The 20,289-nt window shown below is 28.3% G+C and overlaps 1 protein-coding gene across 6 annotated transcripts in view; it reads left to right on the top strand.

Moving 5' to 3' along the window:
• Positions 1-15,880, top strand: part of LOC126908685 (uncharacterized protein MCAP_0864-like) — a 244,180-nt gene extending 228,300 nt beyond the window's left edge. For all 6 annotated transcript variants that reach the window (XM_050690976.1, XM_050690979.1, XM_050690978.1 and 3 more), the window contains 13 exons: positions 1,447-2,010; positions 6,655-6,807; positions 7,050-7,355; positions 7,445-7,519; positions 9,398-9,520; positions 9,903-10,004; positions 10,066-10,167; positions 11,194-11,352; positions 11,461-11,622; positions 11,686-11,926; positions 11,988-12,061; positions 12,894-13,024; positions 15,622-15,880. In XM_050690976.1, coding sequence (XP_050546933.1) covers positions 1,447-2,010; positions 6,655-6,807; positions 7,050-7,355; positions 7,445-7,519; positions 9,398-9,520; positions 9,903-10,004; positions 10,066-10,167; positions 11,194-11,352; positions 11,461-11,622; positions 11,686-11,778 — 1,839 coding nt within the window. In that variant the 3' untranslated portion in view covers positions 11,779-11,926; positions 11,988-12,061; positions 12,894-13,024; positions 15,622-15,880. The remainder of the gene's footprint in view (positions 1-1,446; positions 2,011-6,654; positions 6,808-7,049; positions 7,356-7,444; positions 7,520-9,397; positions 9,521-9,902; positions 10,005-10,065; positions 10,168-11,193; positions 11,353-11,460; positions 11,623-11,685; positions 11,927-11,987; positions 12,062-12,893; positions 13,025-15,621) is intronic.
• The last annotated feature ends 4,409 nt before the right edge of the window (positions 15,881-20,289 follow it).

The following is a 20,289-nucleotide window of genomic DNA, read 5'->3' as shown; positions in this document are numbered from 1 at the left end:
TTTTTTTTTTTTATTATTAAAAAATTTACAAGATGTTTATATATAAAAAAAATTGTATAATAATAAAATAGTAATTATTAAAATTAAAACTTAGATATTTTAAAAATGTGTAAGTGGTTTTTTGTTTTTGTGGTCAGTTCATTAAATAGGTTAGTCAATTGTTATATTCCTTCGTCCAAAATATTAATGAGTTCCTGGTCAGAAAATATTATGTCAAAAACAAATGTATCTAACTCTGAATAAGTATTATCCCCAAAAATTTCTCTTGATTTCTCCTCTATGTCCTCAATATTACTCATACTATAAACATTTGAGAAATTACACACACAAACATTTTTTTTTCTCTGGGGAGATTTTTAAATTACTAAATTTAAGAACTAAATAAAATTATTATATATAAATATATTTTGCACTAACCTCAGGTCTTCCGGTTAAATGTTTCAATTAATCCTTTTATTGACGCGGAATTACACGCATACACAAAATTCGATGTCACGAAAAAAAAAAACTTCGAGGGGTCGTGTCGGTACGAACCTCGAGTTTGGCGCCAATTTTATGTCGAACGTTGGTAGTGCCCCAACGTAGACACAAAAGTTTTACACAAATTAATTAATGTTTTATATATATATATTAACGATGAGTTCGTCGTTCAAGCTTTTCTCGTATCCTCCCGTTGGATAAATTGATCAGCTCCAATCCCTCAAATTAGAGAACTACTAAAGGGGTAGAATTTAGACCCGTCAGTACGGTGTAGCTCAAAAGTAGTAGACTGAAGGATGGCTCCTTGTCAGCCACCAGCACAACTACCTTTTTACTATACTCACTGAAGTACGGTTAAGCCCAAAAACTAGCCAGCTCGTACACTAATTATTAAGATTGACTAAAGACCTTAACTCTAGCCAAACATACACACACTATTCTAAAATCACGGTGAATAAAAAATATTTGCGCTAAATCCAGGTTTTTAAATATCTATTTTATTTAAGAAACGTATTAAACACAAAGTCAAAAATGTAATATCAAAATGTAACACAAAACAAAAATTATATCGTACAAAGACACTCGCGTACCCGTAACTCGACGTTTCTTCGACAAAAACGTCCAGTCTCGTCTCGCCCAGTCCTCTCCCATCCTTTTCATGTTTCCCTTTTATATTCTTTTTCCCACCATTATTAATTTGCTTACCCTGCATTTCCCTTCTATATGGAATTATTATACTGCTTAAGAGTTTAAAAATTGCTTACTACTATTGTAAAGCTTATATTATACTAAAATCGATGTAATTCATTACTTCATCTGGTAATTACTACATTGTTAAGCTTGAAACTGCAAGTAAAATGTCTCAAATAATGATATTACAAGATAAAATACACTAATATGTACACAACAATAAATATATGAATATTTTAATAATAAAAATTATAATTAAACTAATTATATTTTCAGGATGATTTGACATTATTTTTAACCCATACTGAAATTGAGCTAGAAAAAAAAAATGCTGTAATAAAAGAAATGGAAATAGATACAAAAATTAAGGAAAATCAAATTAAAACTTTGAAAGAAGACACTAAATTATTATACAAAGAGAAGACCTCATTAGAGAAACATATTGAAAGCTTAAAAGAAAATGAAAATTTATTACATAATAAATTGTCTAATGCATTGTCAGAAATTGAAAAAAAACAAGAAACGGTTAAAGAAATTGAAACTTTGGGGGTACAATTAAGAGCTGAAATTCAGCCATTAGAATATATGAAAAATTCTTTAAAAAAAAAATTAGGGTATTCTAAAAACTGTAATAAAATACAGTCTGAAAAAATTAAGTATTTAGAAAGTAACAACATTGAACTTTTAAATGAATGTAATATCTTAAAAGAGGACAAAAAAATTTTAGAAGATAGAATAGATATATTAATTAAAAATGAAATATCTGATAAAAATTACATCGAGACACTTACCAATACAATACGAGAAGAACATTATACCCAACAAGAGATGCTACAGAAAGTTAGTATTTTTTTTAAATAAATAAAAGGTTTTTCAATAATTTTTAGGAGTTTGTACAATAATTGATTATTAATATTTTTTTANTTTTTTTTATTAAGAAAATATTACAATCTGTATACATAATACAATAAGTAAAAATGACTGAACAATGTGTTACAACGCATGAATATCGTGCATGAAGAAGGAGCCCATTGACACCACTTCAAAATAAAAGAATAATAATTAAAATTGTGAAACTAAATTTGTGCTAAAATGAGTTAGAGAAGGTCTCTAGCCCAGTTTCTTTTGAGTCGACGTAATGGGTTAATAGGGTTAGAGGGATTATGGAGATTAGATATTAGAGGGTTAGGATGGTTTTGTGTGTCACTGTGGAATTTTTTAAAATAGCAAGAAGCAAGTTCAGGAAGTGTTAGAATTTTTAGGTCTTTGTGGAGAGTTTGGTTACTAACATACCACGGTGCTCCTGTTATAATTCTTAGGTTAATTGATTGAAAGGATTGAAGGATAGAGATATTTGATTTTTTCGCGGATCCCCAAATTTGAATACCGTAGGTCATGGCTGGGCGTATGATTTGTTTGTATATTAGTAGTTTTATATTAAGTGGCATATTAGAACGGAGAAGATGTCTCAGAGAATGGAGACGTAGGTTTAATGATTTTCGTTTGTTTTTTATGTGGTAGGCCCAATTTAGTTTTTTGTCTAAATGGATGCCTAAATATTTAGTGTAATCATGTTGAGGAATTATGTTGTTATTTATCGATAAAGGAGGGCCATTGGTGGAACGGAGAGTAAATGATACGTGGGAGGATTTTCCTTCATTAATTTTTATTCTCCATAATTTGAACCAAGTTTGGAGTTTGTTGAGATGATCTTGGAGTGATTTTGTTGCAGAATTAGAGTCAGGATTGGAGGATAGTATGGCAGTGTCGTCTGCAAATGTAGCGAGATGTGTATTATTTGAGTGTGGAATGTCTGAGGTAAATATATTATAGAGGGTTGGGGCTAGGATGCTTCCTTGAGGTATACCTGCGTTAATAGAATGAATGTTGGATGTTTCGTCATCGCAACGTACGGCAAACGTGCGTTGTGATAAGAATGACTTTAACGTGAGGTATAAGGGAGCTGGAAGAAATCGAAGTTTATAAAGAAGTCCTTCAGTCCACACGCGGTCGAACGCCTGTGCGACATCAAGAAATACTCCTTCACAATGATTTTTGATTTCTAGGGATGAGGAGATGATGTCTGTTAATCTATGAATTTGGTGCAGTGTGGAGTGTTTATTTTTAAAGCCAAATTGAGTGTTTGGAATTGTTTTGTTTTCGTTTATTATAGGATATATTCTTTTTAGTATGATTTTTTCAAGGATTTTAGAAAGGGACGGGAGTAGACTAATTGGCCTGTACGAGGAAGGTAATTCAGGAGGTTTGCCAGGTTTGTGGATAAGAATTATAATTGAGTGTTTCCATGTTTGTGGTATGTATGATAATCTTAGTATAGAGTTAAAAATATAGGTGAGTTGTATTATAGCTTTTTTTGGTAGATGTTTGATGATTTTATTAGTGATTAGGTCGTGACCGGGAGACTTGTTATTTTGTAATTTTTTTATTAAAAAAAGAATTTCTGATGGGGAGGTGTGTTTAGTTGGGAGAGCCATGGGACAAGGAGTATCTAGTGAATCGGTAATACGTCTAGTGTGATCTACACTGTTTATGTCTGAGTGGGGACAGAAGTTGTTAGCAAGGTGAGTTGCAAATAAATTCGCTTTTTCGGAGTTAGATATGGCTAGGGTGTTATTTGGATTGCGTAAGGGGGGTGATACTTTTTTTTCCTTGAGTATGTTTTTAGTTGCTTTCCATAAAGACTTATTATTATTTGTGAGTGACTTTATATAATGTTGATATGATTCAGTGTTATATTTGTATAGAAGATTTTTCAAGTTGCAGGAGAGACGATTGTAGGTGGATTTATCACTTGGAAGGTGTGTGCGTTGCCATCTAGCTCGAGCACGGCGCTTTTCTTTTATTAATTGAGATAAGTGTTGAGGGAGATTATCTTGTTTAGTTTTGGGGGAATGAGTATTGGAGGCTCTTGTTGCAGAATTTTTAATAATATCGGTTAGAGATTGTACTGCGTTATCAATATCAGAATGATTTTTAAGTGATATATTTAGAGAGATTTGGGATTCTACGGACTCGCTGAAGATCTGCCAGTTGATTTTTCCAGAGATCAGGGTAGGATAAGTTGTTTTAAGTGTGACGTGATCATTTAGAGATAGTAATACTGGAGTGTGGTCAGATGAAAGATCGCTTAGGTTGGAGATATTTCGATTGATATGGTTTGGTAAGTTGGTTATGAAGAAATCTAAGATATCAGGCTGCCTATTTTGATGGGTTGGCCAATATGTAGGATTAGGGGGAGAGAGGAAAGTTAGGTTTTTATTTTGTATGACATTATGTAGTATACGACCTCTGGTATTGATAATTCTAGAGCCCCATGAGGTGTGTTTGCAGTTAAAGTCGCCACCAATTAGAAAATTATTCCCAATGGAAAGAAGAAAGTTCGTAAGTTCGTTAGAGTTAAGTTTTGCTTGAGGAGGAAAGTATGCAGAAGAAATAGTCGTTGGAATGTGGTTTAAGATTATTTTTATATTAGTTGCTTGAATAGAGTTGCTCTGGTAAGACGGTAGAGTAGAGTGTTTGAGGTTTGATTTTATTATAATCGCTGAGCCTGCATGAGCGTTTCCACTTGGGTGATCGCAGTGGTATGTTATATATCCAGGAAGTTTGAATGAGGAGTTTGAGGTAAGATGTGCTTCACTGATAAGGATAATATCAACGTGAGAGAGCTGTAGGAAGGCTTTAAGTTCATTTTTTTGTTGGTTTAGACCATTGGCATTCCATAAGAGGATGGATATTGATTGTTGGATATTTAAGCTAGTTGGCATTTGATTGGGATAGGAGTTTAGTGATAACAGTGGTTAGTAAAGAGATTAAGGGATTAATCAATGATTTAAAGTCTTCCAGGAAAGACATTAGTTTGAGTGAAATTTGATCAGAGTTATCACCAATAGGTGTATGGGGAGTGATATTCGGATCTTTGGTTGCTTGAGCATATGATTTGGATTGAGAATACGAATTTGAAGTGGTGTTTACATAAATGGGCTGTACATTATTTGTATTATTTTGTTGAGAATGTGAAATTGTTTGAGTTTTCTTGGGATTACGAGATGATTGAATTTCTTTATGTTTGGGACAGCCTCGATAGTTTGCTGGGTGGTTACCCTGACAAAGCGCACACTTGGCGGGTTGGTCGGTGGGTTTTTGGCAGGAATCTGATAGGTGATGTTCGCCACATCGAACGCATTTGGGTGTATGATTGCAGTAAGCTTTTGTGTGGCCGTATTCTTGGCATCGAAGGCATTGGACTATGTGGCGTTTAACTCGAGGTTCTTCTATTTTAATTTTAGTGTAGCATAGGAATTCGATTTTGAAGATATCTTTATTGTTTATGGCTGGTTCTAGATCTACGAAGAATAATGGGAGCGGGACCTTAGTGTTATATTGTAGAACGTTTGTTACGTTTCTAGCGATGTGACCGAGATCAAGTAACTCTTTTTTGATATCATCAAGAGGGATTGTGTGATGTAGGTTTCTGATAACAATTCTAAAGGCTCGATCTTGTTTTGATTGATAAGTATGATAGTCCGCTTTGCTGGATTTTAGAAATTTTATTACTTCTCTGTACGAGTTTGGTGATGTAGTTAGGAGTTTAACTCCATTGGTGGAGCTCTTACAAGTGAATGGTTCGCCTTTTGTTAATAATTTAATTTGAGAGCAAAATGATTTGAAGTCATTTACTAAATTAATAAAGATTGGTGGAGGAGGTTTACTCTCTGAGTGTTCTAGAATGTCTCTATTAGGGTCGTTATCTTTGTTTTCAGAATAGTCATTGTTTTGATCATTGTTTGGTGGACTGAATAGAGAAAAGCGATTTGGCGTTACGAATTGTTTAGTTAATTTCGGGGATTGATTAGGTGAGTACTGACGTTTATGATTATTTTGAGTTTTCCAATCGTCGTTGGAGTTGGTTTCTGATGAAAAAGCTGATGAATCATTTGACACGCTCTGTATGCGTGACTTTTGGATAATGAGTGGAGATACAGTTTTATTATTTGTATTATTAGGCATTTTATAGGTAACGGCACTGATTAGGACCGTAGTGAGGTATCGCGTGTTGGTCAATAAAGCGTATAATGCGATAAGGCGTTAGTCCCGATCGCGGCGAGTCTTATATTTAGGTAAATTATACAATTATACATTACCCGACGGTACAAATACCGCGACGAGCGCTGGAAGCGATAACAATTCGATACAATACACACGCTATCGATAGCTGATAAAAGCGGAGCGCGTGACAATTAACGTGTGGACTGTACGACGTCTAAACACGAACTGGAATTATTCTTAAATGAATTTTATTATAATTTATAATTTATGTATACATTTATTATAATTTATATAAAAATATTTTTTTACTAATATGTTCAACATATTATATATTAACAATAGAAGATAAAAATAATGTGTTATAATGAAAATTGTCATTTGTACCTTCTTGCGCTAATAATTTTACATTAACTTTAGATCACTAAATTAAATGATTCGAAAAACCATCTTAAAATTATGCATTCAACTTATGAATCCGAAATGGTAGAAAAAGAAAACATTTATCAAAATATAATAAAAAGCTTTGAATCAAAAAAAGTAAAATTCGTTGAAGAAAATATGAACTTCCTGGTAAATTATTTAAAATTAAACCTTCTAATAAAAGTGTAATTAAAAATCATGTAGCTGTATTTCTTAACAGTATTTATTTATTTGTTAAGCTTGAAACTGCAAGTAAAATGTCTCAAATAAATATCTTAGAAGATAAATATATTAGAAGATAAATAAAATACACTAATATGTACACAACAATAAATATATGAATTAAATATTTTTAATAATAAAAATTATAATTAAACTAATTATATTTTCAGGATGATATGACATTATTTTTGACACATACTGAAATGGAGCTAGAAAAAAAAAATTCCGTACTAAAGGAAATGGAAATATGTACTAAATTTAAAGAAAATCAAATTAAAGCTTTAAGAAAAGTCCAAAAAAATTTAGAAAATAGAATAGATACATTAGTTAAAAATGAAATATCTGATAAAAATTACATTGAAACACATACCAATACAATAAAGGAAATGGTAGAAAAAGTAAACTTTTATGAAAATATAATAAAAAGCTTTGAGTCAAAAAATGTAAAACTCAATGAAGAAAATATGAATTTACTGGTAAATTATTTAAAATTAAACCTTCTAATAAAAGTCTAATTAAAAATCATGTAGCTGTATTTCTTAACAGTATTTATTTATTTTTTAAGCTTGAAACTGTAAGTCAAATATCTCAAATAAAGATATTAGAAGATAAAATACATGATTTTCAGTCTAAAGAACAGGTAAAATGTTCATCAGTAAACATCTACCTTCACTACATATAGGGATGGCAAATATTGACACAATATCGATATTAAATAGGATCGATATTTTGTTTATAGCTTTTCTATAATGATTTATAGAGTTTAGTTTGATATTGAGACATCTGTATATCTAACAAAAATATCAATATTTAAAGGAAAACTAATTAAACGTGTATCACAAACACCATTATTACATGTTGGGTAGTAAAATTCGAAATCATTTTTTTTAATAATAGTAATTTAAACAATAATTAAAAATTGTTTACCTATTTAAAACACAATTTTTACAGGATTTTTAAGTCTGGGTATCACCCAATTTTATTTGAAATTGATATTTATTCTTAAATTAACAATAATGATAAGTTTTTACATCCTTCTATTTCCCGAATTATACATGCTATAAAGGGTTTAATTTTTTTATATAACCTCATAACTTATATTTATATAATCTATAATTGGAGCCTTATATGACTTCTACTTTATAATTTAATTTCAAATAATTAAAGTAGAATTATTTAAATTAAAAAAAAATTAATATGTAAACTGAAATAAGTAGACACTTTATTTTAAAAAATTAATCAAAATAGAAAATATTTAAGACTTTTTATAAAATAAAACCATATATAAATTTTTTTTATAATATCATAAGACTTTTGAAAACCAATCTGCTTTACTTAAAGAACTCATAAAGACAAGCTTAGATAAATGTTTTCCCGTCAATCTGTTTCTTGCTTTAGATATTGTTTGACCAGTTTTTTTTAAAAAAAAAGCATTCTGATAGAACAGAGGTTGCGACAATACTTAATTTTTGAAGAGCAATGTAATATTAGTTTGGGTATAATGACTTCATGTTTTTGACTTAATGTAGCTAGAGGAAAGTCATTGAATATTTCTAGATTCTTTAAACGCTTGTCAAGTTCAAATAATATATTTTTTATTAATTCAATACCAATTAAAGATGTAGTTTGACAATTATCACCGCACTATTGATACAATTTATCAATGGTAAAATTGTACTAATTGTGGTATATTTTGAACCAGAGATTTTTTGTGTTAAGTCTTCAAGTGGTTGCATTAAATTTTTAACTTCTTTGACAATCAATATTTCTCTAGTTATTATTAAATTAGGTGCATTTGGCCTTTCTAATAAAATAGAAAAAACAACACGATACAAATATAAAAATCTATCCATCATATAGACTATTCCAACGTGTCTCGATGTCCAATATTAATTTTAAAACTTTTCCTTTTGGTAAACTTGAAATACAATATTTTAAAACAATGAACACTACATATTATTTTTAACCATAATTTTTTTGGATACTTCTTAATTCATCATAAGCATTGACACTATTTTTTAAATTTTACAATATTTCTAATTTTGTCATTCAATTGATTTAAATTAATACAATCTCTCATGCGTTATTAGCTATAAGATTTATAGTATGAGCAAAACATGGGATTGTTTTATATATGACAAATATATCACTAGCTGTTTTTTTTTTTACAGTAAAAAAAGAACATATTAAATTTAATGAGAATGTAGTTATGTGAACTACATATTCTTATTTATAATCACATATGCTTATTTAAAAGCATATGTGATGCTTTTAAATAAGTTTTATTTAAAAAGCTTTTAAGTTGACCATGGCTGAACAATTTATTTTTGAATTTATTATGCCAAAATATGTAGTCATAAAACTTTCATTCAAATTTTATTTTTATTTTTAATAATAATATTTTTTATGTTCTCTAACTCTTTTTTTACATTTTAATTGTTTTACATAGTGGACAAAAAATAAAATGTTTATAGTACTAAAAAATGTAAAACTCATAAATTTAATTTATAAACTTTAGAAACAATTAGAAAGCCAGAATTTAGCTATTGGACACTTTAAACAACAATTAAAAAGTGCAGAAGACGTTCTATTAGAACAAAAGACTCGAGCTGAACAAGATAATGAAGTTTTTAAATTGAAGGTATTTTTATATCTATTTTTCAAATTTTACTAATTTATTGACATATATATATATAGTTAATACTAAAATATTTTAATTGATTATTATCTATTGTATACAAATCATATATTTTTATTAATACTAAATAACGTTTTTTTTAAATATGAAATTCTTTTTAACCTCTTATATGAGTCACTTTGATACATAGGTTTATAAGTGACAGTTTTTATTTTCTATAACTCCATGTAAATAAAAAATGTTCATCATGACTTTTGTGCAATTGTTTTTTAATGTCACTTATACTACTTGTTTTCTTATCATCTCATATATTCTTTATAGGTATATATTATATGAATGTAATATTATTTATTTGATTAAAATACCAATTTTATTTTATTTTTAGGTTTTAGAACTTCAAAAACAACTTAAACAATATAAACAAAAATATCATAAAATTTCAGAAGACTATGAAACATTAAAATTAAGTGGAATCCAGGATACTGATGTAAAAAATATTTTTATCATTATAATGTTGTTGGAAAATTTATACATTTTTTTTATTTTAGATTAAACTACAAATACAATTAGAAAAAACAGAAAAAGAAGTAATCGAGTGGCAAAAAAAATATAATGATTCCTTGTTTGAAAATCGTAACGTTCAAAATAAGGTATCAAAATAATATACAAATTAATTATGATAATGTGGTGTACAAATATTTTCAAAATTAATGTTTCCAATTAAGTATAGATATTATATTTTCATCCAGTATATGTAATCAAGTTAACTTATTATACAATAATTTTGATTTTCAAATGGAGGATTCATAAATAAGACTATTATTAATTTGAGTTTATTCTTACATACAATATAATTTCAGAAAAAATTTTAAGTGCATTTGATATGTTAAGCACTTCAAATGTTGTAGATTTTGAGTGTTATAAGTAAAGTTCAGACACAATATATGTATATCCTTAACTAATAATCCATGTACTAAAAATAGTGCTAAGAATTAAAACTAAAAATGACTTATAAATTTAAATCTTAGCACTAAAATGAAAAATTAACTTTTTATAAATGAATACACTGAATACACTATATAATACCAAAAATTGAACTGTATCACCTTTGTCTGCCCTCAACAAATTATTTATTTGATCATGCAAAAATGAGATTTTATGTATATTAGGTGTGAACATTATAAATTAATTATGCTCTTACGAACGTCTATTACATTGCTAAGAATTTATAGCAATTATCTATTTATAGCATTCACCCATGATTAATAAATAATTATTTAAAAATTTTAATTTTTGGAGGCAATGTTATGTACAAGTATAACAATAATTATCATTAGAAATTTCTCCACCCATCTTCTCCTTTGTAGTTAATAAAATTGTTAATACATATTTGAAGTACTAATGCAAAAGACGTTATTGATCAGTCATTTTCTTTTCAATAAATTAATTAAATATTTAGTTGTACTAAAAAAAAAAAATTAATAAATCAAGATAAATTTGAAACTTAAAAATACTGAAAATCATTTTCTTCACAAAATTATTCTTTTAGGAGAAATTTAATGACTAGCATTAACAAATTACTCTAATAATATTTTTCATGCATCCATTAAATACTTATTTTTAAGTAGCTTTGTCAGTTATTAATAGATTTACTAAACATACCAAACATTTTATAGCTGGAAAGTTTGGATGCTGAATTTCAACACTTACAACATAAAATGAATGAAATGCAAAACAAGCTATTCCTCAATGAATGTGAGAAATATAAATTAAAAAGTGACATTAAGGATTTTACACTTCCAGAAGAATTAAAACAAAGACAATCTAGTTTAATTGTAACAACATCATTTGNAAACAAAGACAATCTAGTTTAATTGTAATAACAACATTTTACTATAGATTTTCATTTATAGCTTCATTATAATATTTTAAAAAAATTCTAGATAAATTTGGAGGTAGAAAATGCAAAATTAACAAGCAAAGTAATCGAATACCGTGAAAAATACAACAAACTTAAAGCATATTTAGAAGAAGTTAAATCAATGATAACAAGTCAAAATATAAAAAAAGTATTAGAAGATAATATTGATCTCTGTAAAACAAAGGTTAGAAGATTTTTTAAAAAATTAAAAAAAATATAATAATTTTTATTATTATTTTATTTTTAGAAAACTTTACAAAAGCAAGTGATTGATTTGCAAAGCTATGCTAAAGAATTAAGTAATAAATTGAGTGAAAAAGTAAACAATGATTTTCTGTAAACTTAATTCTTAAATTTCAAAAAAAAAATATCACTTATCTACAGTCTGCTACTACTAGCTCGTGGTAAAGACAAGCTATTAAGACTTTTTATTCTTGAGCTTGAAGATGGCCTTCTTAAAAGTACAATGAAAAAACTATGTGGTAAACGTAATATATCTAAGTTTAAGTAAGATTGAATATCATTCTGCTAAATATGGTTTTTTTTTAGAATTTTAGTTATTTGTGTAATTGCTACAAGACGTATGAAATGGGCTGCAGAAAGATATACTGGAAATCAATTAGGTAAAACATATTATAATGTACCAAAAAAAATGCCTTGAATCAAATGTTAAGACTTGATAATAAAATGAAAATAAATTGCATGAAATGCAAGATAAGCATTTCCTTGATGAATGTGAGAAATTAGAAAGTGACATTAAGGATTTTACATTTCAAGAAGAATTAAATCGAAGACAATCTAGATTAATTGTAATAACAAAATTTTACTAGTGATTTTTATTTATAGCTTCATAAAAATATTTTTAAAAAATTCTAGACAAATTTGGAGGTAGAATAGACAAAATTAACAATCAAAGTAATCGAATATCGTTAAAAATACAACAAAATTAAACCTTATATAGAAGAAGTTAAATCNTCCGTGAAAAATATAACAAAATTAAATCATATATAGAAGAAGTTAAATTAATGATAACAAGTCAAAATATAAAAAAACTAGTGGAAGAAAATATTGATCTCTGTAAAACAAAGGTTATATAATATTTTAATATATTAAAATAGTAGACTAATGTTTATTATTATTTTATTTTTAAAAAGCATTACAAAAGCAAGTGATAGATTTACAAAGCTATGCTATAATATTAAGTAATAAATTGAGCGAAAAAAGTAAACAATGATTTTCTGTAAACTTAACTCTTATTTTTCAAAAAATATATCTCTTATTTACGTTCTGCTACTACTATCTCGTAGTAATGACAAGCTATTAAGACTTATTATCCCTGAGCTTGAGATGGCCTAATGAGTACAATGAAAAAACTATGTGGCAAACGTAAAATGTCTAAGTTTAAGTATGTTTGAATATCATTCAATTAAATATGGTTTTATTTTGGAATTTTAGTTATTTGTGTAATTGCTATAAGATTTATGAAAATTACTGTGGAAAGATATACCGGAAATCAATTAGATAAAACACAATATAATTTACCAAAAAAAAAATGCCTTGGATTACATAGATCAAAGACTTGATAAGTACCATTTACTTAAATTTGTTTTATTAACTATTTGTATTTATTTTTTAGTTTAATTTAAAATGAACATTATTTTGTCTAAGTTTATAATTTATAAATATATAATAAAAATTGATCACTTGTGGCTAATTAATTAAATAAAATGAAAACTATATTAAAAATATAATTAATTTAAAAAGTAAAAAATATTAAATTTAAAAGCCACAAAAAGTTACTAAAATGTAATGTATTTCAGAAACAATTTTATTATCATCACTAAACATATACCGTATGTGTTGTATGTAATATTTTTAATAGTTTTTAGTTTTTAAATTAATAATATTTTTAATATAGTTTTAATTTTATTTAATATAATTTATAAAATTAAATACAAAAAATTAAAACACAAATTTTTAACTTTAAACATATAATGCTTCAAGAAGAAGTATTATTGGTTTCCCAAGTTTTTTGCATTTTTTATAGTTTTGAATGCATAGTCTACAAATTCTTCTTTTTCTGTATTACATAATTTTTCATACGTAGCTGAACGTTCAATATCAGCTCCTTTATCTTTTAAATGCAATGCTACTTAATCAGCCTAAAATTGGTAATGGCATATAATTAAAACATAACTTTTGTACAATTTCATGAATAAACTCACACACTGATCATCCTATTCTATTTTTAATTTATTGTTCTATCAGCTAGTATCTTCCTACAATATTTTTTGTAATCATATAATATTTGTATCTATCTTTTTCTTCTTGGCAGTCCGTTATTAATCTTATTTCATCTTTTATATTATNCATATAATATTTGTATCTATCTTTTTCTTCTTGGCAGTCCATTATTAATCTTATTTCATTTTTTATATTACATAATTTTTTATATGTAGCTGAACGTTAGTAGATTTAATCTCCCAAATTATGTTTCTTACTTGATTTTGCAGTTATCTTCTCTTGCAATGTTTTCAAATTCAATTTTTTATTTTTTTTTAGCTGTAATTTTTTTTTTTTTTTTATTGGGTTAAAAGCAATGTTAACACTACTCCAACAAATATAAATAGAAAGATAATATATACTAACTATCCTTTATTTAAATTTAGTAATAATTAATGTTGCTGAAGTGTTCAAATTTATTTAATCCAAGATGGATTAAGGGTAAAATGCTATATTAAAGTACACTAATTGTATTAAATACAAATGATAATTATCATGACTCTAGAAAAATTTTTTGTTATTGTTATTGACAATAATACTTCACACCAGTGGCGACTGTAGAAAATATTCAATAAATTCCTTAGAGTTACATTTTAAAAATCTAAACACGATTCGGTTGATTATTGCATACTTACTCGTGTATAACTATTCATTTCAATATTTCCATAACTTATTTCCCTTATTTATATTTGAGTCAGATAATCAAGTATTAGAGTAACTATGTCAATTATTAACCTCTATAGTGTATAGTTGCATTCACCTGGTTACAATTTTGCCATTTCGCCNCACCTGGTTACAATTTTGCCATCTCGCCATTTTTCACAGCCATTCATAGCCAGTCACCACCATCTCCACAGTCACGGTCAATGTCACATTCAAACCACGACCAGGATCCTTTGGTAACGACCATTGGATGAGTAATTTCTAGCTAGAAAATTAATTCCTTATTACTATTACTATTGAAATATATAGTATTGTTATATTATTATTATTATATTATTATTTTGAGGCCCCATACACATTACAGCATTGTCTATTTATTATAGTCGGCAAGTCCGTTAAATAATTTAATCGTGGCATATATGTACTATTATTATTTTCGGCCAGCCCAATACATTACGTTATGGCTTTTTTTAATTATTTTATTTGAAAACTATGGCTTATTATAATTATTCCGGTCGACTAGATCGACATATTTTTATAATGGCATAATTTTACTCTAATTAACAAAACAATGTTATAACATGACTTTTATTATTTCGATCGGCTTAGCCCGACTTACCTTTATTTATTATATATTTTGAAATTATTTATATTCGATACTTTAAGGTAATGCACGATACACGAGGTTTAAAAAAAATTACTTTTNTACACGAGGTTTAAAAAAAAATTACTTTCTACATAATTTATTTGAAAAATAACTAGTATCGCATTTTATAAACTTGAGTTTGAAACTATATTTGTGGTAAATAAAAACCATGATTAATATTAATTATATTAAAAAAGTATTTTGATGTGGTACTTACCAAATGAAATATTCAATATAACACAGCACGCATGTTCAGCCCCAATAGGTCAAACACAAAATGAATAACACTTTACAGTCAACAGTCGCCACAGCCCTATAAATACCTACGCATTAGGAGAACGTGACAAATTTAAATAAGGGATACTATTCATATATTTCTAATAGTAAATTCCTTTGTATGACATATTATGACTTCATTAAATACACATTACTCATAAAATTGCAATTGTTACTAATAGTGCCAGCCAGTTAATACTGTTAGACATTCTTTTAAAACATTACATTCGNTTAGACATTATTTTAAAACATTACATTCGAAAAGCACATTTTATCACCAATTTATTCATTAATGGTAAACTTGATTTGTTGCAGCACTAGATCAAGGTCACTTTAAACAGCCGTTACCCTTAGATTGAGATAAATCTTAAATCATTTGAAACGTCCCGCAATAGGCGCAAGTCAGCCAACTTCAACATGCCCTAAATGTATGTTTTTCATTATAAATTACTGGACATTGACTTTTATGAGATGGTCACTGTGTGTTTTTTTTTTTGCGTGTATTCAATTTATATACATTAATTCTTCTAGCATGCATGTTTAACTTAAATTAAGGCACCTATTGTAAATGTATGCAAGTTTTTGACAACGTTTTTGCTACATACATTAGGATAACTTAACTATTTTTAATTGTTAAATATTATATTATCTCTTTTAAAAATCTAACATTTTTTTTGTGCATGCATTGCTAACGATTATATTTGTACTCCTCGCAATCCTTTTATATGTCACATAATAAACATTAGCATTCTGAACAGACCTTGAGAACATGGATGGTATTACTTTGGGGCCCCGAGACTATTCAAGAAGTCGATGAGAGAGCCGGGCTTCTCATAGGAACCGTTNAGAAGTCGACGACAGGGCCGGGCTTCTCATAGGAACCGTTTGGTAGCCGACGATTGAGAGCCCACGTGATGGAAACTCCTTCAAAGCTCAAAAGCTTACGAACTTAGAAGTATGGACATCGAATATCCAGAGGTTCTTATTAAGATGCTTATGTCTCTCCAAATGACTTTATTTTAGATTTAACTTTTTTTAATTATTCCAAAATTGTTTTATTTTGTTAAGGCCTGAGGTCTGACCTAGAATGTAGGGGGAGCAGCTGATACGATCACATTATGTGATCATATCTCATATTATTATTGTAACGCCGACTAGGCTTATATCGTTGACACAGTGACACATATTACTACAGGAGGGCTGACTGCACACATAAACACTTTTTCATTTCACGGCCATAATAATATAATATAATAAACGACAGTTGACTTTTTACCATCATCGCGACCATTACTCTAGTCCTATATTTAACTTAACTTACCTACCACGTAAATAGTTTATGTGTGTGTGTCGCCATCAGCTCCTTGTTGAATTATATCATCTCTAGGTGTCCAGCAAGTTGTACTATTTATTTAATATATATTTACTTAATAAATATTTATATCGTTGCTAACCAAGAGTTTTGTATGTTTGCGTATGATAGATACTGCCCCAGCGTCGCTAAATAAAATAGGAAACCTCAGTACCTAAGGTAAATATAGCCTAGCCAGCTATCGCCCGTTGGTCCCTTAGAATACTGTTTTTATTTTTATTTATTTAATATTTTTACAATTACTCAAGACTGGAATATTGTAAGGTAAAAACAATGAATGAAATAGCTGTACATTCAGTATATGTCTTATAACAATGAACACGTAAAACAATATTTCGTAAAAATTTCAATCTTTAAATTTTTAATATTAATTGTTAAATTGTTTAATTAAATTGTTCTTCAATTAGGAAAACACTTCACATAAAAATTTTAACTGACCTATTTAGTAATTAGATAGCGTAATTCTATTTTACATCTTCAACAAATTAAAAAGCCACTGATTCCAAGATAGACGATGTCGTCTGTATTAAACATAATAATAGTTTTTAACCTAAAAACACATAATATGGCTATAATCGAAATGATATAGAAATTGATAAAAATTTTTAAAATAAAAATGTTCCTATGATTTTTTAATTCATGTTATTCATTTTGTCCCTCGCACCAATTTATTCCGCTTTCTCCTGATAATATAAATTAGAGATGGGAATTATGGTTCACCTAAGTGATCCGATTCATTCGGATCAGGTCAACTAGAAGATCCGGTTCAAAGACCCGTTCGCGATCTAAAAGATATTTTGAGTCAATTGAATCGAACATTAAGTATAGTTTTGGTTTTTTACGGTTCTCGATTCGCAAATTGCAAGTATGATTCGGGATTTGGATTAAGGGTGTGTCGCATGAGTAAAGGACATATGATTTTTGTTTAAGGTTAACAATATATATTGGTTGAGTCACGATGATATGACAAATGCAATAACTTTTGATGTTTTCAATACTTGTTTTTTTTTTTTGAAATTTTAAAAAATGTACAAAAAATTTATTCTTTAGTACTCTCTTTAAATAAAATTTTGATAGGTCGATAATAACTTTTGAGTTTTAATATATTGAGTGGGTATGTAACACGGGTGGTTATAACTTGTAATGGTGTATATTTAAAACGCTTACTCTGACCAAAAAACAAACCCCCCTCTTCGCACCATATATTATTGACTTGGCACAACAGAGACTAAACACTATACAGATATGGTGTAGTAAGTCTGGTCTATCTGTTAATCCAAATAAAGCAGAGGTTGTTATGTTCACTAGAAAGAGAATAGGACTAGACAGTCTAGACACTCTTACTCTGAATGGACAAGAAATTAGCTTAAATTCGGAAGTAAAATACTTATGTGTAATCTTGGATAGTAAGCTAAAATGGAAATCATATGTTGAGTCAAGAATCAAAAAAGCAATGACCACATTGTGGACTTGCAGCAGAGCCTTGGGTAAGACATGGGGTCTTAAACCAAAAGTTATGTATTGTTTGTACACGTCAGTGATTAAACCTATGATATTGTACGGTGCCCTAATCGGGTGGACCAGAACAGCACTCGTTACAGCTAGGAAAGAACTTAATCGCATACAGAGAATGGCTGCTATGGCCATCACTGGAGCATTAAGAACTACACCAACGGTCGCATTAGAGGCACTAATCGGATTACCTCCTCTGCATCTAGAGGTTAAAGCTCACGCCAAAGCCACAGCACTAAGATTCCACAACTGTTTAATTTAAGATATATATAAAAGTGTCAGACTTTCCGAAACACTTTCAAAAGTTAAGTTGCAAATGTTCTACTTTCTGGATGTATTTTTTACATTTGAACCCCCCTCGTATATAGGGAAATGGTCCGATTTAAAAAAAACAGTATGTCGAATGAAAGATGTATATAAATACTACTTCTCATGAAAAAATTGTATTGAACTATACATTTTTCAAAAAGTTATAGCATAATAAAATAAAAAATGTAAAATACAAAATCAAAAATTTTTACACAAAAATAGCATTTGGTAGCCATTTTCACCGTGAAGATAAAATAAAGTCCGAAATTTATTTTTTTTACATAATAAAGTATATTACATTAGCCTTAATTTAAGATATATATATAAAAGTGTCAGACTTTCCGGAACATTTTCAAAAGTCAAGTTGAAAAAATTAATTTTTTGTGAAAAAGTTGTCATTTTAAATCCCCCTCTGTGGGCAGGTAAAAAGTCAGATTTATAAAAAAAATATACCAAATGATAGATAAAGACATCATGCAACTACAAAAAAAATAATTATATTGATTTGGTTATTTTTAAAAAGTTATGGCAATTTTAAGTAAAAAATTTTTTAAACATTTCGAAAATTGGCATTTTTTAAATTTGTAATTTTTTTGGAGGTTTACCCCATTTACGGGGAACGAAGGATTTTTTTTCAATTTTTGAGGATGATGTCTTCGACTAGATACCATTTGTGATCTTTTGACGTATCATTGAAAGAAATCGGTCCAGATAGAGCTAAGATTGAGCGTTCATAGACACAAAAAAAAAATAAAAAAACATCATATTAAAATTAATACCTTCTCAGCTTCGCATCGAAGCTAAAACCATGCGCGTAAAAAAAAAGCTCGTAAAACGATGAAAAATGAACGAGTTGAATTGATTTTTTTATCATACTTCAGGAATGTCATTGGGAGGGTCTGATGAAAATTTCAAACCTTAAGTCGTAAAACGCTGGCGTTAGCGATGATGTTATTCAACGATGCCATAATGTTGCACTCCGTACCATCGTTTCAGTTTAAAGGAACGATAGAAATGACATTATACACCGTGTTTTGATTTTTCCTACAGTAGCAGAAGAAATTAAGAGATTTGCTCGCAAACATGAGGTGAGATTAACGAACCACATTAACATAGCAGCAATTCAATTTTTGGACAACTCCGAAGACATCAGGCCAGAGGTGTCGTGGAGCGTATACGCGGGTATACGGCGTATACCCACTGTTAGTTTTCTTATTAGTGCATATACGTATTTATAAGATAGTTAGAGTATAGACTAAAGAATAAAATAAAAAGTAATACGTGGGTATCGAATTTTGGTATGTTTGTCATAAAACACAAATTTTGAATAACTCTTATCAGTTTGTTTAATCTCTACAGTCATACCACATATAAACATATATCTGAAGTTATAAACACACAAATATGGCTCGAGACTATTATCATTTTAAAAATAGAATATAAATGTAAAACAAAACACTGTCAAAGTGTATAAATTAATATCAATAAAATAGGATAATGTTTATCATTTCACGACAATTTTATTGACATTTGACAAAATTTAAAACATCGACCAGAAATTAACGATATAGCACATTCTAAGTTGAAACTGAAAGTTATTGGGTTAACCTATAGCTGTTGAAATTGGTAATTTGTATTCTTCCGTAATAAACCGTTTACCAACCAATCTAGTATTTAATATATTACCTATAATGAATTAAGATAATGCTAACATGTACCTATTCACGTTTATTTCATTTATGTTTTAACGATTTGAAAACAATGATTGTAAGATTATTTTTCTACTGCAT

The sequence above is a fragment of the Daktulosphaira vitifoliae genome, unplaced genomic scaffold (assembly GCF_025091365.1).
Source record: "Daktulosphaira vitifoliae isolate Bord-2020 unplaced genomic scaffold, ASM2509136v1 Scaffold_5, whole genome shotgun sequence".
NCBI lineage: Eukaryota > Metazoa > Arthropoda > Insecta > Hemiptera > Phylloxeridae > Daktulosphaira > Daktulosphaira vitifoliae.
This window is presented reverse-complemented; position numbering and strand designations above follow the sequence as displayed.